At 47.8% G+C, this 21,133-nt stretch overlaps 3 protein-coding genes and 1 long non-coding RNA gene across 8 annotated transcripts in view; 2 read left to right on the top strand and 2 right to left on the bottom strand.

Moving 5' to 3' along the window:
- The window catches only part of GABPB2 (GA binding protein transcription factor subunit beta 2), a 35,819-nt gene extending 31,588 nt beyond the window's left edge, over window positions 1-4,231 (bottom strand). For both annotated transcript variants that reach the window (XM_055312104.1, XM_055312105.1), the window contains exon 1: window positions 3,578-4,231. The gene's annotated coding sequence lies outside the window, so the exon portion shown is untranslated. The remainder of the gene's footprint in view (window positions 1-3,577) is intronic.
- On the top strand, window positions 4,030-6,092 carry LOC129501175 (uncharacterized). Its single transcript, XR_008662695.1, has 2 exons — window positions 4,030-4,108; window positions 4,225-6,092. It is a non-coding gene; the product is annotated as an uncharacterized LOC129501175 (long non-coding RNA).
- On the bottom strand, window positions 5,488-13,325 carry MLLT11 (MLLT11 transcription factor 7 cofactor). Of its 3 annotated transcripts, none has more exons than XM_055312118.1 (3): window positions 13,307-13,325; window positions 11,991-12,063; window positions 5,488-6,506 (listed from the first exon to the last, which is right to left on the bottom strand). In XM_055312118.1, the coding sequence occupies exon 3, from the start codon at window positions 6,498-6,500 to the stop codon at window positions 6,228-6,230; it is 273 nt and encodes a 90-aa protein (XP_055168093.1). In that variant the 5' UTR covers window positions 6,501-6,506; window positions 11,991-12,063; window positions 13,307-13,325; the 3' UTR covers window positions 5,488-6,227. The 3 variants fall into 3 exon arrangements, with proteins under 3 accessions (XP_055168093.1, XP_055168092.1, XP_055168094.1); XM_055312117.1 differs by lacking the exon at window positions 13,307-13,325 and adding an exon at window positions 12,437-12,586; XM_055312119.1 differs by lacking the exon at window positions 13,307-13,325 and having other exon boundaries at window positions 12,037-12,375.
- Window positions 12,910-20,872, top strand: CDC42SE1 (CDC42 small effector 1). Of its 2 annotated transcripts, XM_055312121.1 has the most exons (6): window positions 12,924-13,061; window positions 15,237-15,303; window positions 16,346-16,646; window positions 17,406-17,516; window positions 18,203-18,291; window positions 18,581-20,872. In XM_055312121.1, exons 3-5 carry the CDS (start codon window positions 16,593-16,595, stop codon window positions 18,275-18,277), a joined length of 240 nt encoding a protein of 79 aa, XP_055168096.1. In that variant the 5' UTR covers window positions 12,924-13,061; window positions 15,237-15,303; window positions 16,346-16,592; the 3' UTR covers window positions 18,278-18,291; window positions 18,581-20,872. The 2 variants fall into 2 exon arrangements, with proteins under 2 accessions (XP_055168095.1, XP_055168096.1); XM_055312120.1 differs by lacking the exon at window positions 15,237-15,303 and having other exon boundaries at window positions 12,910-13,061.
- Window positions 20,873-21,133: the final 261 nt, after the last annotated feature.

Raw genomic sequence — 21,133 nt, 5'->3', positions numbered from 1 at the left:
TTGAGCTACCAAGCATCCCCCCACAAACTTTTCTGATGAAATTAGTGGTGATACTAATAAATGTGATTTTTAAATATTGTATAATAAGGGCAGCCTGGGTGGCTCAGCGCCACCTTCAGCCCAGGGTGTGATCCTGGAGTCCTGGGATCGAGTCCCACGTCAGGCTCCCTGCATGGAGCCTGCTTCTCCCTCTGCCTGTGTCTCTGCCTCTCTCTATGTGTGTCTCTCACGAATAAAATCTCACAAAAAAAAAAGAAAAGAAAAAGAAAAAACTGCCACTTTCTCCAGTTTTTGTGGAGCATCAAAGAACACCCATGATTACCTGAAAAAGCTATTAAAATATTCCTCCTTGGATAGAACTGGAGGGTATTATGCTGAGTGAAATAATCACTTGGAGGAGTACAATCATCACATGGTTTCACTCATACGTGGAATATAAGAAATAGTGAAAAGGATTATAAGGGAAAGGAGGGGAACTCAGTGGGAAAAATTAAGAGATTCCTAACTCTGGGAAACAAACAAAGGGTTGCAGAAGGGTAAGTAGGTGGGGATGGGGTAACTGGGTGATGGGCAATGAGGAGGGCAATTGATGGGATGAGCACTGGGTGTTATACTCTATGCTGGCAAATTGAATTTAAATTTTTAAAAAATGTAAAAAATAAATAAATAAAATACTCCTCCTTTCTCCAAGTACCTATAGCAAAAGATTATGTGCAATAGTAATTATGAGGATGCAACTGTTTTCTATTAAGCCAGAAATTAGAGAGATTTGCAAAAATAAAGAACAATGCCATTCCATTCCTTTCATTATTAACTTGGAAGACATATTTTTTTCATAAAAATGTGTTATTTATGTTAACTTGTACAGGATTTACTATCGTATTTTAATTAATGAACATTTACTTTTTATTTTTTTTAAAGATTTTCTTTATTTATTCATGAGAGAGACACAGAGAGAGAAAGAGGCAGAGACACAGGCAGAGGGAGAAGTAGGCTCCACTCAGGGAGCCTGATGTGGGACTCGATCCTGGGTCTCCAGGATCACACCCTGGGCCGAAGGCAGGCGCCAAACCGCTGAGCCACCCGGGCTGCCCTAATTAATGAACATTTAAAAACTAACTTCTAAAACATTTAATCCCAATAGATGTAACACACTGGAGTCCTCAATAATTTTTAAGAATTTTTTTAAAAATATTTTACTTATTTACTCATGAGAGACACAGAGAGACAGAGACACAGGCTGAGGGAGAAACAGGCTCTCTGCAGAGAGACCAATGCAGGACTGGATCCCTGCACCCTGGGATTACCACCTGAGTGGAAGGCAAACACTCAACTACTGAGCCACCAAGGCACCCAGTTTTTAAGAATATATACAAGTTCTGAAACCAGAAAATTTTAGAATCATTGGCTTAGGCAAATCATTTAGCCACCTTGTAATTTAATTATATTGCCTGACGTAGGACTCGATCCAGGGTCTCCAGGATCACGCTCTGGGCTGCAGGCGGTGGGTGATAAACCGCTGAGCTGCACCACCGGGGCTGCCCCCTAAGATTTTATTTGCGAAAGAGAGGAATGGAGAGCTGGGGGGGGGGGGGGGAGGGAAAGGGGGAGGGAGAGGAGACCCAGTGCTGAGTGCAGAGCCTGACACAGGGCTCCATTCCCACAACCCCAAGATCATGACCCAAACCAAAATGGAGTCCAATGCTCAATCCACTGAGCTTCCCAGATGCCCCCACTTTTCTTTAATCATATTTGTGAGCCCATGTATCAGTACCACTAAATGGCAACTGACCCATACTTGTCATCCCATTCTTTAAACAGACCATGAAAAGCCTTATTTCTTACTATACAAAGATAAACTTTGGGATTAGAATGTAAGTAAGGTGTTATATTCATCACCTGATATAAAAAAGGTCTCCTAGAAGTGTGTTCAAGGTCCTTTTCTCCCTTATCCTTCACTTTTTCTAGTTAATCTGAAGCATCTATCCAAAATAAAAGTAAAATGTATCTTTAAAATAACAGCAATGGGGGGCGGGGGGTGGGGTGGACTATGTGCCATTCTCCCATATCCTACCTCAAGACTGACAATACCCACCAGACAAGAGATGTAGCCAGAGTTAGGAGGACAGTCCAGGCACTTTCAAGCTCCCTGATTATTATTTTTTAAATATTTTGTTTATGGGACGCCTGGGTGGCTCAGCAGTTGGGCGTCAGCCTTCAGCCCAGGGCGTGATCCTGGAGTCCCCGGATCGAGTCCCACGTCAGGCTCCCTGCTTGGAGCCTGCTTCTCCCTCTGCCTGTGTCTCTGCCTCTCTCTCTCTCTCTCTGTCTCTCATGAATAAATAAAATCTTAAAAAAAAAAGATTTTATTTATTATTTGACAGAGAGAACGCATACATAGGCAGAAGAGCAGGCAGAGGGAGAGGGAGAAGCAGGATCCCCGCTGAACAGGGCGCAGGACCCAGGACCCTGGGATCATTCATGACCTCAGCAGAAGGCAGATGTTTAACCAATTCAGCCCCCCTCTCCCCAGATTATTTGAAAACATAGATGTACCTCTACTTCCTCTATATATGAACTAAAGAAAAAATCTTATCTAACTTATCTCTAAGGATTTTGGAGATGAATAAAGTACCTACCCACTCCCCCTCCCAAACAAACATACAAGAACTCTGAATAAGTGTTTTAATACTTGATGAATTGTTTGAGCTTTTGACAACAAAGTACTCTATTATCACAGAGTAATTACATTTGTTGATATAATAATTTGGGTGAGGCAGTTCTTTCACTGTTACCAGATGGTATGAAATAGATGTTTAAGAACATCTCCATTGGGCCGGATGGGTCACGACGGAAATATGGTCCCAGACGACCAAAAATGTTGTTAAATTGTTGGAGGGTAAGCCACAGAATGTCCTTTTCCACAGATGCTTAAGACAGAAAGACCTTCTGGGAAGACGGAGAGGAACGGATAATCTCTGCTGCTCAAGGGACTCTGTGAGAACAGGAAAACGCTAAAGAGGAGACGTGGAACCAAGATCCGACCTCTCCTCGGTTTCTATTGCACACGTCTCCACCGGCCGCCAGCTGTGCAAACAACTGTGCAGCACCGGGGGGCGGGCTCGCGCTGCTCTTTTGCCCAGATTATGAGCTCAATCAAAATCTCTGGCTATTACTGAGGTCAGAGAACTGGGAGTCCCCGATTTCTCCTCCAATGCAAACAACAACGTGGTCTTTCTCGAAGAAGAGTCGGTGGGGGCGAGGAGCCAGGGCCTCAGCCCAGGGGGGCTGCCCCCTAGCGGTCACCCCTGCGGCCCTCGCGGCCCCGGGTCCAGCTCCCCAGCCCCAGGTCTTACACCCACCCCCTCCTTCACCTCCTCCCAGTCCCCTCCCCTTCCTCCCGGCAGCATCCCCTTCCTCTTCGTCCCCTCCTCGAGCCGCCCTCGCTCGGGTGAAGGGCGCCGCTCCGTCTGCACCCAGAAGTCCGGGGCTGCGCCGGGGCGCTGTGCAAGTATCACGGCAGTCTCCCTCCCGGCCCCGACGCCCCCCAGAGTTCGCACATCTTCTTCCTCCTCACCTCCTCGTCCGGGACGCTGCCGGCCGCGCTTTCACCGAGCCCGCCAGTTTGGTCCCGTTTCCTTCTCTAGTTAAGACTCCCTGTCACTGACGGTTACTTTTTGGCCTTTTCATATATACATATTTTGGGGGCCTTTAACCCCCCCTCGTGGAGAAATGGAGGCAACAAAATGGCGGACCCGGAAGTGAAGGCTCAGCGAATACAATTTCTGGCGGAGGGATCTGTGAGGAGAAATTGACGAGAAAAGCCCACATTTACATCGGAGCAGAAAAGCGACGCATCTCTGAGTCTCATTTTGTTTCCACTGAAGGCTTTTTGACGTGCAAGAGTGTATATCTGAGATAATCCAAACGGGACTATTTGACGGGGCGGAGGATTGTTGATGGCGTGTCTTACGTGCCGTGTAGTCCCGGCAGGGGACGGAAGCGCTGGGTTCTTTTGGCGCCAAGAGCCCGGAAAGTGCCGAGGAGCTTTCGGAACCTGCGCGGGGCATCCGCCTGTTTTGTATCCTGTCCCGGGACCAACTTGAAGGTTGACGGCAAAACTTTGTTTCCCTGTCTTTACCTCGGGTGCAGCGGTTGGGACGTTCCCGGCTTTGCGTGCGGATTGAACTCCGGTGTCCTGACGGTGGTATTTCCAATTTACAGCTTGAATGTAAGGCCCCCGGGACCGGGCTGTCTGCTCGTAGTGAACCGGCTGATGGAGCCGTTTCTGTGGAGAGGCGCGGAAGGGGACACCGCCTGAATTTGCAGATCCTCTCACACACCTTACACACCAAATAGCTCCCATCTTCACCCACCAGTCGCCACTCCCTAAGGGCAGTGAAAAATGGGAAAGAAGCCCTTAAATAAGTGAACACAAGGAAAGGACAAGTCACGGCTCCACTCTATTCGGTTTTGGCTTCTGTCGTTTATGGTGGGCTTTCAGAGGCCACGGAGGTTCTCGCGTCTACCTCCTTTTCTGAACTTGCTCGGGTCGCCTCTAAAGTATCTACGGCGTTCTGACCGTTTTCGATCCATTTTGATACTTATGGTTTCCCTTTTTGAGTCAAAATCTTATTTAATTACTGTTCACATTCTCTATTTGAAAGTTCAAATAGTTGGATTGTTTTGTTTATTATTATTTTTTTGTTTTTTAATGAGACGAGTTGTAAATAACCAGATAACATATTTGGGTGAATTATTTTCGTTTCTTAGGCACCTAGACTGAGATAATGAAGAGCATACTTGGTGCCACAGGTGCCTTCTGAGACATCTAGGATTATTACCTCAGTATGTAGCCAGTGGTCAAGTAGAAAAGTGGTTGGTTGCAGCTTTCTTCCTAAATTATAATTTTTTTTAAAGGTTTATTCGTTCATGGGCAGCCTGGGTGGCTCAGCGGTTTAGTGCTGACGTCGGCCGAGGGCGTGACCCTGGAAACCCGGGATCCGGTCCCACGTCGGGCTTCCTCCGGGGAGCCTGCTCACTCGCTCTGCCTGTGTCTCTGCCTCTTTCTCTCAGTCTGTGTATCTCATGAATAAATAGATCTTTTTTTTTTTTTCCAAAGATTTTACTTATTTATTCATGAGAGTGTGTACACAGAAAGAGGCAGAGACAGGCAGAGGGAGTGAGCAGGCCCCCTGCAGGAAGCCCGATGCGGACTCTCGATCCCGGGTTCCAGGATCACGACCTGAGCTGAAGGCAGGCGCCCCACCGCTGAGCCACCCAGGCGTCCCCTAAATTATAATTTTAAGTTGATTTTACCTTTTTTTTTAAATACCTATCCAACTTGCAGTTCATCATTTTTAATATATAAAGGCTACAGAAAGAGTTGTTCCTTTATTGAAAGGTATAATATAGAAGTGTAAGGGAAAAAGCAAGGCTAATTTCAGAGATCTCTTCTTTTTGAAGAGAGAGAAAACTAGAATCCAGTCCTGGGATTGAATGCCTTTATTAAAGAAATGAGTGGATGGCAGCACAAATCAGCGGCAATAATTTTGGAATGAGGGGACAAGGTGTAAGGTCATAATGTGATTGTTTCATGGTCTCAAAGCTGAAGAACTGTGCCTGAGGCTCATTGATCAGTATCATACATTGCAGATGCTGGGCAAGACTAGAATACTAAAGAATACTAAACTCTGCCTTTTAGAAACAGAATCAAAACCTAACAAGTTATCGTAGTCAGAAAGATTGCGTCTTAAGAAGTGAACTTGGAGTCATTTTCCTCAAGAGTTTTGAGTTATGGGCAAAATTACAAAGTGAGTAGGCTTGAAGAAGGTACAACCTTAAATTAAGTTTGAGCAATTTCTAAAGCTGTTTAAAATGAAGTAAAAAAAAAAATCCTCCATTTTGTACTACTGTGCTACGCTCTGGTGCCTCCACCAGGCCTGTTTTCTGAATTAACATCTGGGGGAGGGGGGGAAATCCCTGTGATCCAATCAATACTCCAGTCCTTGAACCCTTTCCTTTGTGGCTTAAGGGCTCTTAAGAGAAACCAGTAAGATAAATAAATACATAAGTAAATAAATACAACACAACTCTGGCAGATTCATCAGCACCACCTCAACACAATAGAGAGGAAAAGAGCAAGATTAATAGGAGAAAAGGGTGGAAAGGAAGGGGCTTGAAAGGGAAGGCAGTGAGGGCAAGGTGGTGGGAGAGAAGTCTTGGGCTTAAAGCAAGTCCAGTTCAAAGGAGTGGATGCTGGCAATAGGAGCTCTCCAGAAGTTGAAGGTGCTGTATTCAAGGAGGGCATCGCCTTCGGAATTCTTCTCCTGTTCTACTCCAGTTGCTTGCCCGGTCATTTTGCCAGTGCTGCTGTCTTTGATCTTGTAGATGGATGTATCTGACAGACCCAGACCTTCCAGCTCCGACAGATCCAGTTCTGGAATGGGCATCCTCCAGAAAAGAAAGGAGCTGTACTGGCTACTCACAGGGTCCCTCATAACTTCCTAGAAAGAAACCATTTGTTAATCTTCATGCTACTGCAGTCTCTTTATAACCCATGGCCTTTCCTTACTTAAAAACTTAACATCCGGGGATCCCTGGGTGGCGCAGCGGTTTGGCGCCTGCCTTTGGCCCAGGGCGTGATCCTGGAGACCCGGGATCGAATCCCGCATCGGGCTCCCGGTGCATGGAGCCTGCTTCTCCCTCTGCCTGTGTCTCTGCCTCTCTCTCTCTCTCTCTCTGTGCTGTGACTATCATAAATAAATAAAAAAAAAAAAAAAAAAAAAAACTTAACATCCTGGGATGCCTGGGTGGCTTGGTGGTTGAGCATCTGCCTTCAGTTCAGGGCGTGATCCTGAGGTCTGGGGATCCAGTCCTGCACTGGGCTCGTGGCAGGGAGCCTGCTTCTCCCTCTGCCAATGTCTCTGCCTCTCTCTGTGTCTCTCATGAACAAATAAAATCTTAAGAAAACAAAACAAAAAAAAAACATTTGCATCCTCATTTGCCACTGTACATGATCCAAATTTCCTAGGACAAGCTTTGGGAACCCTTCCTTTATTACTGTCTTCTACCATTTCTAATCTTCTCCCCATCTTGGGATGACTTAATTCACTGCCTACTGCTTCAAGTCAATCTTGGGTCTGGTTTTCAAGGCTTTCTAGAATTTGGCCCCATCCTTCCTAGCAGTAGCACATTCTCTGCTAGTTATGCTTATTCTTGTCTTGCTTAACTTTCCCTACTCTCCATCTTTTTTTTTTTAAGCTTACTATATCACCAGTTTATTATAAAAGAATATAACTCAGAAAAAAAAAAAAAGAATATAACTCAGGAACAGCAGATAGAAGAGATGCACAAGGCTACGTGTAGGGAAAGGGTGCAGAGCTTCCATGCCCTCTCCAGGTATACCACTCTCCCCTCCTCTCCATGTGTTTTAACCAACCTGGAAGCTCCTCTCTACTCCATCTTTTTTTTTTTTTTTTTTAAGATTTTATTTATTTAAGCATGAGAGACACAAAGAGAGAGAGACCTAGAGGGAAAAGCAGGCTCCTTGCAGGGAGCCCAATGCAGGACCCTGGGGTCACAACCTGAGCTGAAGGCAGGCACTCAATCACTAAGCCACCCAAGCATACCTCTACTCTCCATCTTAAAATACTACCCAAGTTTCAAGACGACTAGAGGAGTCCCTAGAAGAATTCAAGTCCTTAGAGGAATCTTTCCCCTGAACTTATTATGTTGGTAAATAATCGATGTTTTCCTGACTTTGATTTAATAGGTACCTCTAAAAAGGGCTTCCATGACATTTCTGGTTTCAGTTTTCCTCCCTGCCTTCTAAACCGTACTACAAACTCACCTTTCCCAGGAGGACTTCCTTCAACTTACTCAACTCACTCCACCCTATATCTTCCAGCACCCTGTAGAGTTTTACCTGACCGTATCAGTTTGGGGCTACAGATCACGGTTATGTGTCTTGTATAGGGATAGTCTTTCTCCTTCAAGAAACAGAGTTTCCCTAAAGGTAAAAACCAGTCTACTTTCTACCTTCTTCACAAGTGCTGGGCTTTGCACACAAAAGACATTTGAGGCTGCTGATTAATTTTCTCTCACTATTTCTCACTAATATAACCCATACCTTGTCACCCCCATCTATTAGCCCACAGAAAGGCCTTAACAGCCTGTATTTCTCTCTAGCCTACCTCTCCAAAATAAAACCCAGGTGGCTCAAAGGACTTTCCTGTGCCTTCCTATAACAAGACTTTTTTCTCTGATCCCAATGCTAGATTATACCTGAGAGCAAATGGATTGGAAATTCCAGGTATGGACAGGAAGAGTTTAGATTGGAAGGAGAAAGTCCCTTGACAGAATTAGATACTTTTCCATGCTTTAATGAGTATTCCTATCAGCTTTTCTGCTCATCCCACCCACACCCTGATGTTATATGACTATTATACCTCCTGCACCCTGCTGGTTACTAGCCAAGGGAAGGGGCAAAAGCATTAGTTTAAATATTCCCAAAGAAACAGAAGGAACATTCCATTGCCTCCAAAAATAGAACCCCACTTTAAAAGGCCTTCTCCTAGCAGACTCCATTGGCTCTTACCAGGCCTCGAGGCTCCTAAATAGTGGCCTTAAATAGGTTCCCAACTGCCTCCATAAAATGTGTTAAGCGAACATAATAACCACTGCACTACAGAAACTCTATAACCCCAGATAACGTGAATTGTCTCAACGAAAGCCAAAAAAGAAAGCCTTAATCGAGAGCATACTTATGTGTGAGTGTAGGGCCTTTAGGATTGGACAGTGGACAGACTAGGATGTTATTTAATGTTAAAAGCCAGTTGTCAGTTGCTCTTTTTCTTCTGAGATTCAGGCCCCACAATAAACCCTGGGAACTGAGCATTACTCAGCCGAGAGCTGCTTAGGAGGGTTATGTGGGGACTGGAACAGGGTGGGGGAGCATGTTAGAAAGGTGAGGTCATGATCCTATGATACTCAGCTCTGATCATCTCCACAGTAATTTGCAGAGACATGTTGAAAGAGAGCTACACAAAATGGTTGTACCTCTCAGCCTACCAACTCCAGCTTCAGTCTGGGACTAGGGTGATCCCAAGATGCATATCTTAGGAACTGTCAGTGTTACAGCCTAATGACTCACCACAGGGATTCTTTCTTTTTCTTTCTTTCCTTCTTTTCCCAACTTTACCAGTTATTTGTCTACCTTGCTGGCTTCTTTTATATCCCCTCCCTTACCAGTACCCCTCAGAGCAAGCTTAGTATAATACTGGGCACATAATAGGTTCTTCACAAAATAGAACAATATACAAAGCAAACAAACCATAGGATTTTAAAGCTAGAAAACACATTTGGGGTGCCTGGCTGGCTCAGTTGATGAAGTGTGTGACTCTTGATCTTGGATTGTGAGTTTGAGTCTCATGTTGGATGTAGAGATTACTTAAAAAATGAATAAATAACATAAATATATTCTGTGCTGTAACATAGTGTATATTCAAAAAGAAAGAATGAGGGGATCCCTGGGTGGCGCAGCAGTTTGGCGCCTGCCTTTGGCCCAGGGCACGATCCTGGAGACCTGGGATCGAATCCCACGTCGGGCTCCCGGTGCATGGGGCCTGCTTCTCCCTCTGCCTGTGTCTCTGCCTCTCTCTCTCCGTGTGACTATCATAAATAAGAAAATAAAAAAAAAAGAATGAAAACATGTTAGAAATTATCTAATGACTTCTGAAGCCTTCTAGCCAGTTGGATCCAGGTCTGTTTCCCAATCTGGTCTTTTTTGATGTGCTGTACATAGATAATTCCCACAGTTTTATATACCAATATCCTCAAAACTTGTAAGAATTCTTTTAGTTCCTGAAGAACAAATACTCAGTGGATTAAGTAAGTGTTGATTGTTCCGTGATTCTCATCTGAATGATGAAAATGCAAAAGGCAGTAGAGAGCAAGCTAGAATCTGAGACAGGGAAAAAGCTCTTTGACAAATTGACTGCTTTTCTTTAAATCAGAGTATGGGGATCCCTGGGTGGCTAAGTGGTATGGAGCCTGCCACTCCTGCCTGCGTTGTGTTTCTCTCTCTCTCTCTCTCTTTCTCTGTATCTCTCATGATTAAATAAATAAAATCTTTAAAAAAAATAAAATAAACCAGAGTATGTATAAAAATTGTCTAAACAATCTCCCGAGTGTCTGGCAGAGTGTATCTTGCAATTAAAAATGCTAACGGAGGGATTCCTGGGTGGCTCAGTGGTTTGGCGCCTGCCTTTGGCCCAGGGTGTAATCCTGGAGACCCAGGATTGAGTCCTACGTTAGGCTCCCTGCATGGAGCCTGCTTCTCCCTCTGCCTGTGTCTCTGCCTCTCTCTCTGTGTGTCTCTCATGAATGAATAAATAAAAAATCTTAAAAAAAAAAAGCTAAAGGAAATTTTATGAAATATTAACTCAAAAGGCCTAAAATCTCTAGCCATGCCATTAACTCAGAGACATTCTAGATGCACTCATTCTAGAAAGACACTCATATAAGCATGTATGGCATTTAAAATCAAGTCAGTATACAGAAAATTGAAACTCAAATACCATCTACATTATATTACATTCATTAGTAACGAAATTCTGGTATTTAATATAGTATGGATTTAATTCCCAAGTCGTCTTCTCCAAATTTCTCCACCCATACCTTATCTTTCTTTACATTTCTTAAAGGGCTTAGACCACAATATACGCTCAAGAAATACTTCTGTCCTTCATTTTAAATTATCCAGATATTTTAGTCAAAGGTAATTTCTAAATATCACCATCTATTCCTAGAGATACATGATTAGCAAATATGTAGTATAAAAAGACACACTGTCCTTAAGCCACACAGACACACCCAAATTCCCTTTGTCTAGACCCTCCACAAGAACCCAAGGCCTGCCCAACAGGGCCTTGCTGTGTCATGCTGCCACCTGGGGGTGGGGGTGGGGGGGAGGACCAGGGATGGTGGTTGGAGGGGATGGAAGCTCTCTGGCATCTCATTATATTTGCTTCATTCTGGTCTTGGATTTTCCTATTAGCCACGTCCTTGCCCCATCTATTCCCACGGAGCTGCAAATAAGCATTCCTTTTCCAGAATCTGCCACCACATGTAGCTTTTGTGAGCTGTACTGATTTCAATATGGGATCAGGCAATTCTCCAACAGAGGCTCCCACCTTCCTACCTCAAGCTGCCTCTTTCTTTGGAGCAAAGGTTTGAGATAGGGAGCAGGAGACTTAAAAGAAAGGTCAGGATTGCTTTCAATATTATCTCATCCCTTCCCCCCAATTCCTTCCTATGGAGGCAAATCAGTTTGGGGTGAAGGTAGACACATCAATGGAACACTACAGATTAAAAAATATTTATATAGGTAAGTACAGGCTGGAGCAATACAAGAGAACTAGAGATTTCATCAAAAAACAGGTAAAACCAATTATAGCTTAAAAAGAAGATATAGATAAGGACTGAAGATCATAAAGCACATAAGACAAATTATAGGGATCCCTGGGTGGCGCAGCGGTTTAGCGCCTGCCTTTGGCCCAGGGCGCGTTCCTGGAGACTCGGGATCGAATCCCATATCGGGCTCCCGGTACATGGAGCCTGCTTCTCCCTCTGCCTGTGTCTCTGTCTCTCTCTCTGTCTCTCTCTCTCTCTCTGTGACTATCATAAATAAATAAAATTTAAAAAAAAAGACAAATTATAGGAAAATAGATACTTGAAATGAGATAAATGCTGAGAAATGATAGCTTCATGTAAATTGTTAGAAATTAATGTCTGTGGATTAAAAGGCAAGGATGGAGATCTTAGCAAAGAGATAAAAAGATGACCAAAAATTACTCATTGTTCATAGTGCCCCTTCTCTTGCACTGTCCCCCACCCTCATCCTAATTTGGGGTCTTCAAGCTAACCGCAAGCAGATGCTCTTCTCTCTCTTGGCACCCCCTTGCTCTCCTCCCCTCAATGTAGTTTACCTGTTATCAGTGAATTATTAGTGTGTTCCAAAGATGGAAGGAGTACCTCGGGGGCTCCGGCGTCTGCTCGGGGCTGGAGAAAAAGAAAGCTGTTGGGGTTTTGACGGCTTTGTCTTCTCACTCTCTCTCCCTCTCCGGTGGCTGAGTCTATCTGCTCAGTCTCCCCCTGCAATGCAGCCCCTCCTAAGAAGGGCGGAAGGACTCCCCGCCCCCTCCTTGCCTGACTCGGCTAATTCAAATGATAGGTTCCAGAACACTTTAGGGAGGGAGACAGGATTAAAGCATCTCCGTAGGCTTATTGGTCGGCACAATTATTCCCGAGCTCTTATAGCACCCCCATGCTGACTGGGGTGCAATGAATGAGCAGTTATTTGTCCCCTAATTTTAGACTTATGGATTAAAAAGCCTAACTCTCGATAACATATAGAGGAGTGCCCCTTTATTACCCAATTTAAGGATTTCAAGTTACGAAGTGTATTTTTGAGAATCAGAAAAATCTTCCATCCCTCCCTCCAATCCCTACTATTGCGCCTGGATGAACCAGCCCATGCCACTTTGGGTCCAGCGTCGGAGGACTGGGAAGGGTGTGCGTGCTGTGTGTGTGTTTGGGGGGTGCCTCTGCGAGGACTGGGGGGTGGGGTGTGCGTGTGTGCGAGTGTTGGGGAGTGCCACTCCCTAGACTTGGCTGGGTACGGGGGACGTGGGGCTCCACTTAAGTGTTGCCCAGCCGTGCCCGGCGCGCTGAGGGGACGTGCGAGGGGGGCCGGGAGAGCCTTTCACAGGCTGCGTGCCCCGGGTTCGCGCGGCGGGGCGCCCGGGCCCCCTCCCAGGGCCCAGCGCGGTGCAGCGCCCCAGCAGTCAGGCGGGAGCGGTGCGCCCGCCTCCGGGCCGGACGGGTTTCGTAATCGCGTCGCCGCCGTTTCCGCCGAGAGCCAGCCCCACCTCTGCCGGCCCGCCCTCGGCTCCCCCGCCGCGCCGCGGAGCCAGCCCGGGAAGCCCACGGCGGCGGGCCCCGAGCGGGAGCCCCCCCCCGCGCTGCAGCCGCGCGCCTCGACGCTGGAGCCCCGGCAGGTGAGACCGCGCCGCGGGTCCCCGGCCCGCGCACCCCGCCTGCCGGGCGGGGCGGAGACGCACCGGATGCTGGGTGGGGGAGGAGGGAGGCCGGGGCCGGGGAGATGCTGGGCCGGGGGGAGAGGGGTGCGTCCCCTGGCAGCAGCCTCCCCCCACTCCACTGCTCACGCGGTGCGCGCGCCGAGGCCGCTGCAGAGTGGAGGGCGGCAGGGCCTGGGGGTCCGGGACCGGGGTGGGGGAGGTACCCCGAGACTCTGACGTCGGCGGCGGCGCGTGCCGGACCGAGTGGAGCCCAGCTGGAAGGTCCTGGAAGGGGGCAGTCCGAGCCCGAAGCAGCCGCGGAAGACTGTGACGGAGTCCGAAAGCTCCACAGCGAGATGCCAGCCCCAGTCAGGCGTTGGGAGGAGCAGGGGGTTGCTGGATAGAGTTAGGGAGTGGGCAGAAATGGGGCCTGTAGGGCTGATTCTGCCGGGACGGAGCTGGGGGCCTGGCTCTGCTTCCTCGGAAGCCTCCCCGCGCCCCAAGTCCTTCCCTGGGGCCGTGCCTGTCACTTGACTGAGAAGTGCGTGTCCCCCCACTCCTCTGATGGCCGCAGCGGCCCTGGGCGTTTGGAGGTCTCCACAGGGACCAGCTGCAGCCCCGGGGTTACAGCCAGAATTGCCCACTCCGTTCCTTCAGTTTCCCTTTCTCTTTCTCCAGCTGCTTCTTGTGAAGGCTTGTCGGGCAGCAGGTTAGAGGCCTTCGGGCTGAAGGCAGCGGGGACCGGGAAAACCGGTTTCAGGCTAGAACAGGACCAGGGAACCACCTCTGTACATCCTTCCTCTCTGGAACCTTTCTCTTATCCCTCCTACTGCTCACTGCGCAGTGGCTTGGAAGCTCCTCGGTCACCAGTGTGACCTTGGTGTCTCCTAGCTCTCCCTCTTCCTATTTGGGACTCTGGCTCAGTGCTACTTGCCTGTCAGGATATGACCTTACACCATCTAATCCTGGTCTCCTCCTCCCCCTGGTTCTCCCAGCCCCTTCCCCTTCCCTGGAGGGCGAGGGGTGGGATGGGGAGCTCGAAATAGTGGGCAGTGGATTTGGGTGCCCCTTTCTCTTGGGCTCACCAGGACTTCATTTTTCCTCAACCCACTCTTCTCTAGCTATTTTAAAGAGCAGCCCATTGCTCTTACTTCCTTTTCTGACCCATCCCCTCATCACCTACACGTTCGCCCTGCCCAGTCTTCTCCACATGCTGACCCCACTGCCAAGTTTCAGAGACTCTTATGTTCTGTGTCCTAGGGAATGGAATTTCCTGGTCACTCCTCATCATCCTTGGCCCTCTCGTGCAAGTCCCACATACACTGTCCCTCCACCCAGCTCAGGCCAGGTCCCTGGAAAGGGAACAGAAACGTCCTTGTTCCCTCCACTGCCCTTTCCCTGCCTCTCCTCTCCCCTCTCCTCCCTTCTCTCCCCTCCCACCCTCTACTTCTGTCCACTCAGCTTCGCTCAGGGCGTGTGTTGGGGGAGAGTCCACTCTCCCTACAGTCTCTCTGGTGGTATTGGGGGTTTCCTCTGATTCTTCATTGTTTTCTTCAGTCCCTGGCCTGCAACCCTTAGCACCCGCCACCACCACCACCACCATTGCGACAAACCGACAAACTGTGTGACTGACTGACTGACTTCCCCACTGACCACAGCTCCCCTTTCTGGACAGCTGTGTTCAGACTTCCGCCCTAACTCGTTACTCCTCCCCTCCGGTGGTGGGAAGGGAAGTAAGAGAAAGCCCAGGCTTCTCCTGGGCCCTTCTCTCCCCTACAAGCTTTTTTTCTTTCTTTTTTAAAAAGATTTTATTTATTTATTCATGACAGAGAGGCAGAGACATAGGCAGAGGGAGAAGTAGGCTCACAGCGGGGAGCCCAATGCAGGACTCGATCCCAGGATCCTGATCCCAGGATCACGACTTGAGCCAAAGGCAGACACTCAATCACTGAGCCACCCAGTCTTCCCCAAGCTGGATCTCAGTGTGCTAGAGCATGGGGGTTCCAGGCCTGGAAGGGAGGGAGATTCCTATTCATAGAGTTTCATATTCATGAAATGGCCCTGTTTGGAATCTGGGAGGTTGCCTGTATCGTAGGACTGGGGAAGTGCAGTGAGCACAAAGGAAATGCAGATGTGTTCTACTCTGGCCTGCAGGCAGTGAGGAAAAGGGGCCCACGTTCTTCCTTGGACACGAGAACGTTCTTCCTTGGACACGAGAACGGTATTGGAAAGTTCCTTGTGTCTGGTTGGCTGATGAAGCTTGGGGATGGAAGTAGTGAGGAGGGAGGAGAGAACAGGTCACAGCATGAGGGGAGGGGAGAGATGGGGGGAGGCTTGGGCCCTATGGGGTGGCACAACAGGACTCATGAAGAGGGTAAGGAGGCCAGAGGAAGGTGAGGAGGGCGGGGAGGCCAGAGGAAGATTCCTCGTGGGATAGAAGATACCTGGTATGTGTGCCTATGGCCTGTGCACAGATGATCTGTATAAGACACACAGAATAAGACACACACAGAAAGAGGGTCATGCCTCCTGAGTGCACACACAGGAGTGCAGTGATACAGGATCACAGATAAACAGACTCTGTACAGCCTTCAGGAAGGATCTCAAGGTTGAGTAATAAAGGAACTGATAAATAGCTTCTAGAAGAGGTTGGATCTCAGTTGAGGGAAATGAGGAGGAGCAAGGGCAGGGAATAGAGAAGGAAGAAATTTCTCAATGTAGGAAAGTCTTCCTGGAGGCTCAACCTGTGGCAGGTAGCCACCTACAACCTGGCCAGTCAAGGTCTCTCTTGGTTTTAAAGAAAATCAAGATGTTCAGGGTAAGCTAAGGAAAAGGGAGGGACAAGGGTGGAGGCCCTGTTTATGAAAACGAAAAACCACCATTTCCTCTTCAAAGTCACCTAACGGCCCCTCCCCTTTGGCCCTAACCCCAGGGAGAAGGGAGGTAGGGCCCATAGCACCCCCAGGCTGTGCTCATTTCTGCCACTGCCCTTTAGCCCCTCCCATCCCCATCCTAAATGCTTGGGTCCCCTTCCTCTCTCTTGGTTCCTGCAGCTCCTGCTCCTCTACCCCTTGCTGCCCTTTCTCTGGGAGTCCAACCGTGAGGTCCTTATGTTTGGGGAGATTAGTGCTGGGTGCAGAACTGGGGCCTTGGAGGGAGAACTGGATGATCTGGGCTCCTCGGGAGGCTTCTCAAGGAGGGGGTGATGGGAGAGATGGGATTTCTCACTCGCCTTCTCCTCTCTTTACTTTCCACTCATCTAGGTTCTGGGTCTGAAGAAGACATAACCCTTTGCCTGCCTGCTTCCCTGCTGTGGCCCTGCTTGTCCCTCAGGGGCTGAGGCGCTGACTGACCTTCACTGCCTAGCCCAGGGTACCTGGGACCCCACCATCTCTAGGCCCGTCCAGCTGTTGTTACACTCCAGGGGCTGAGGAGTGAGGAGTTAAGGCACCAGAGTGAAAGCCCTCTGGGGCCTCAAGCAGAGGAGTGAAACTGGAACCATCGGGGAACATGAGTGAATTTTGGCACAAACTGGGTTGCTGTGTGGTAGAGAAACCCCAGCCGGTGAGTCCTCGACCCTGAGCCCCACCCCAGCATACACAGAAGTCAGTTACCGTATCCTGTGAGGCACACACACCACCTGCGATCTGGTGTTTAGGAAGCCCACTACTTGCTTCCCTCTCTATCAGGACAGTCTGTCTGGCCGGGCAGGTGTGCACATGGAATCCAGGGGGACTGTGTGTTGGGGGAAGTGAATAGTCCTAGCTAGCACTTCCTGTTTCTGTCCATTCTGAGCTGGGCAGAGGTTGTAGGTGAAGTTTAATACCTGTCACTTTCTCCCATTGTTTCCTCATCAGCCAGAGGTGACTTTGATATATCCTTTCTTTGTCTAGCATTTACTCTGCAGGCCCCTGCCGTCACCACCCTGCCTATGTCCTCTCTGTGTTATGTTGCTCCAGACCTGCCTTTCAGACCCCAGTGATTGCCCAGTAGTAATGCCAGGTACCCTTGTCCATTTGGGCCTTTAGCTCTTCTCCTAGTGGTTTTCTTTTCTTTTCTTTTTTTCTTTCTTTTTTTTTTTTTTTTTAATGAGAGATACAGAGGCAGAGACAGAGGCAGAGGGAGAAGCACGCTCCCTGCAAGGAGCCTGATGCGGGACTCGATCCCAGATCCTGGGATCATGCCTCAGCCCTGAGCTGAAGGCAGAAGCTCAATTGCTGAGCCACCCAGGAGTTCCCCCTAGTGGTTTTCAAGACTCTATTCCCTTCTTCTGTGTGTGGAGGGAGGCACTTCAGGCCTAACTCCTCTGTCTTCTCTAAACAGAAGAAGAAACGGAGACGAATTGACCGGACCATGATTGGGGAACCAATGAATTTTGTCCATCTGACTCACATTGGCTCCGGGGAGATGGGTGCCGGAGATGGACTTGCCATGGTAACAAGGGAATGGGGAGAGATTGATATGGGATTGTGGCCTAGAACCTTTCCCTTCTTTTGAAGTTTAAGCAGGGGACATGATAAATACTTGATGGGGAAGTAAAAAGCTAGGATTCTAGTCATGCTCACCAGCTGCACAAACCAGAGACCTGGCCTAGACTCCCTCGTTTTTACAATTAGCAGATTGTTCTTCATTGGGATGGGGGATATATATGACTCAAGAATTCTTTGGAGGGCTTTTTCCAACAACTAGAACCCTTTTATTAATTAAGAACTGCTATCCAGTGCCATAGTAATTCATATTGTGGCTTGGTGTGTTGAGGCAGTTGAAAGGCTGAGCACCCCTGTCTTAAATAATGTCTAATACTCTTTTCTGCTCTCAAAGTAAGGGAAGTGGGTCTGGAGATAGTGAAGGAGTCTCTTCACCAATTGTGAAACTCAGATAAATATGAGAGAGTCCTTTGTGAGAGATAAAAGACCCATTTTATTTCATCCTCATGAGAGTCAGTATGAAGGCAGACATTGAGACTTCTCTTGGAAGAATGGCTGTTGGTTTTAGCTTTCTCAGATTGATTTTCTTGCCAGGGAGATGGGGTCAGCCTCTTCCACAGAGGGCATAAGGGAGATTGCTTACTGTACAGTATCAAGACTTAGAACTAGGGTCTCACACGTGCTTTTTCACAGACAGGTGCAGTTCAGGAGCAGATGAGATCCAAGGGAAACCGAGACAGGCCATGGAGCAATTCTAGGGGATTGTAGCTCCAACTGAAATGGTAAGTGATTAGAGAAGCCTGTTCAATACCTCCTGCCCCTGTCAACACATCCTAATGCCCTGCCTCAGAACCCTGATCCTCTGCAAGAATGAGAGGTGAGAGGAGGAAGAAGAAATTAGAATGGAGGAGTTAAGAATTTAGGATCCAGAAAGGCAGAGAGACAGGGAGGTGCAGACAGAAATCGAGAAAAAAGCACACTGGAAATAGTGGAGGCTGCACTAGGCCTCCTCCCTGCCACCTCAGTTTTCCTTGAGGCTTATCTTCCTTCTTCAATTTCTTTTTTGATCAGGTTCTGCTGTCTGAAGCCTCCACCACATGTCCAGCCCAAAAGAGATGCTGCCCCTCCTGAAACCGTGACCCCAAGGCTCTTCTTTTCCCTATCTGCCTGTTAGTGCCTCAGAAGGCTTGGGGGCTGGACTCCCTCTATTCCCTCTGGCTGTAGCCCCTCCTGGAGATGGGGTCAAGGCAGCAGGACTGACCAAGTGACTACTGGTTGGCCAGAGGAGCTCAGCTGAAACCCTGGACACTCTTCAGATCTGAGATAGGAGTTTTCTGGGAACCTGGGATGCATTCCCTTCTCCTGAATGACGGTCTAGGTGCCATCTGTTTTTAAACTCTTAACCTGGAACTCCTTAAATAGGGTAGGTGGGTGAGGTTACCAAAGCTGAAGCCGGCTTTGCTGAGAAGCTCCTTACCTCCCTGGCCTTCTCCTTTTTCCTCCTGGGATGAACTGAAGCAGACGTCAAGCAGGGGGTAGGAGGTTGACCACTGCCTAGTCTACTCTTTGTCTTTAGATCTCAGACCTTAAGCTCACAGTCCTTCAATATCTCTTTGCCACTACCAGCTCTTTCTCTATTTGGCCTCTAAATTACCCCCTTCTTCTTCTACCTCTACCCTTAACCCCATCCCCATTACAAACCTTATTGTTTCCCATTAAGAGCTAAAAGTAAGAAGTGGATCTTAACCTGATGGTATCCTGTTTAAGTCTTGGAGACCTGGCCACCCTCTGCCAATCTCCCTGCTGGTCCAGGTGAGGAGGAAGAGGGATCTGGAGAGAAACCCAGAATACTCCAAAACTAGACTCAGAGTGGACTTCCTAACCATTGAGGATCAGAGGGGTGACAGGTTGAAACAATCATCTGAGTTTAGGGATCTTAAGATCCTCACAGCATGGGAGCAGGGGCACCTTTAGAGAAAGGATTCTCAACCTGGGCACATATGACATTTGAGTTAAGTAATTCTTTGTAATGGAGGGGGACTGTCCTATGTATTATAGGATGTTCAGTAGTATATCTGGCCAACCATAGTTATGACAACCAAAAATGTCCCCAGATATTACCAAGTTTCTTCTAGGAGGCAAAATCACTGCCAGTTGAGAGCCACTTCTCTAGAGTCAAAGTATTTTTCTCTAAAGCGTTTTCCCCACTCTACTCGTGTCCCATTATTCATCCTAAGCCTGAGCCATAGATGAACCAGGTCCTCTTGCAAAGTAGGCTCAGTAGGGCTACACATATCTCTAGAACAGTTCTTTATTCAGTGTGTTTCTTGTGCTTGCATGGGTTCATGTCTCTGATGAATGTGTACGATGCTTCTCCATTCTTGTTTAGAGGAGGGGTTCCTGGTGATGTGTAGGCGTGAACAGAGTATGGTGAGATTGAGAAAAGGAGAAAAAGCAGTAGAGCCACAGACACCCAGGATTATCGTCTGCAAACTTCAAACTCTACTTCTGTGCCCTAGTGCTAAAACCAGACACAAATAAGACTCAGGGAGTTTTGTCTGAAGACCAGGTCCCACTCCCCACCAGGCCAAAGAGTCTGCTTTAGGTGGGAAAATAATGCAGGAGCAGGGTCTTTAGGCAGTTTGTTTTCTCAGGGGTTTTTTCTTCTGGCCCCTTCCTTGCACGGTGGTTAGAAAGGCAGAACAAGACTGGTGAGCTCCTGCCTTCTTGGAGATGGGTATGGGGTGGGGGGTGTCTCTCATTAGCTCAGTAACAAGATACAGCCTGTTTGATGGCGATGGGGTCAGGAAGGTGGGAACTAGGATCCAGTCTGCTGAGTCCACCATCCATCCAGTTTGCCCCACCTATAGTGACAGGTTCTAATTTCATTCCAACTTCAGTATATTTGCTGCCACCACTTTTCAGGGTCTAAGGTCGGTCATACATTCCCAGTTTACTCTGTTCTAATCTAGCTAGTTGTTCTGAAAGTAGCTCATCTTGTTGTCCTAAAGTAGCTTAATAGCCTAAGGGTTATATTCAATCTGAAGGGTTAACAGGATAGGGTAGAAAGACAGGAGGACTCGAGGATTGTCTGGTCACCCTGATCTTCCACCTTATTCTAATGCCTTTTCTTTGGACACAGCCTTTGGTGTTCTCTTGCCTTTAGCTACCTTTTCTAACATGTATGCTACCATCACTTTAACAATATTTGAGAGTGATGGAAATGGGTTTGAGAGTCATAATTTATATTAAAAATGTGTTGGACTTTTAAATACATTTTTCAAATAAAAAAAAGTTTAAACAAAATAGCCACAGAGTAATCAATACGGGCATGTGTTGAGTCAAAGGATAAATATGGTTGATGGGGTGCCTGGGTGGCTTAGTTAAGTGTCTGCCTTCAGCTCAGGTCATGATCCCAGGGTCCTGGGATCAGCCCCACATTGGGCTCCCTGCTCAGTGGGGAGTCTGCTTCTCCCTCTCGCTCTGCCCCTCCTCCCTGCTCATGCTCTCTCTCTCTCTTAAATAAATAAAATCTTTTAAAAAATAAATATGGTTGATCAAGGTAACTCCTAGAAGGTAGCCGACATAGAATTTTGTGCTGACATCGACCTTTGCAAAGAGAGG

Source organism: Nyctereutes procyonoides, unplaced genomic scaffold (assembly GCF_905146905.1).
Source record: "Nyctereutes procyonoides isolate TBG_1078 unplaced genomic scaffold, NYPRO_anot_genome, whole genome shotgun sequence".
NCBI classification, from domain to species: domain Eukaryota; kingdom Metazoa; phylum Chordata; class Mammalia; order Carnivora; family Canidae; genus Nyctereutes; species Nyctereutes procyonoides.
Note: the sequence above shows the minus strand (reverse complement) of the source record. Positions and strands in the feature narration are given on the sequence as shown.

Coding starts and splice junctions, on each gene's coding strand:
- MLLT11 (XM_055312118.1), bottom strand. CDS start 6,500: ATGAGGGACCCTGTGAGTAGCCAGTACAGCTCCTTTCTTTTCTGGAGG.
- CDC42SE1 (XM_055312120.1), top strand. CDS start 16,593: ATGAGTGAATTTTGGCACAAACTGGGTTGCTGTGTGGTAGAGAAACCC. Junction 16,647..17,405: donor TGGTAGAGAAACCCCAGCCG/GTGAGTCCTCGA, acceptor TTCTCTAAACAG/AAGAAGAAACGGAGACGAAT. Junction 17,517..18,202: donor CCGGAGATGGACTTGCCATG/GTAACAAGGGAA, acceptor GCTTTTTCACAG/ACAGGTGCAGTTCAGGAGCA.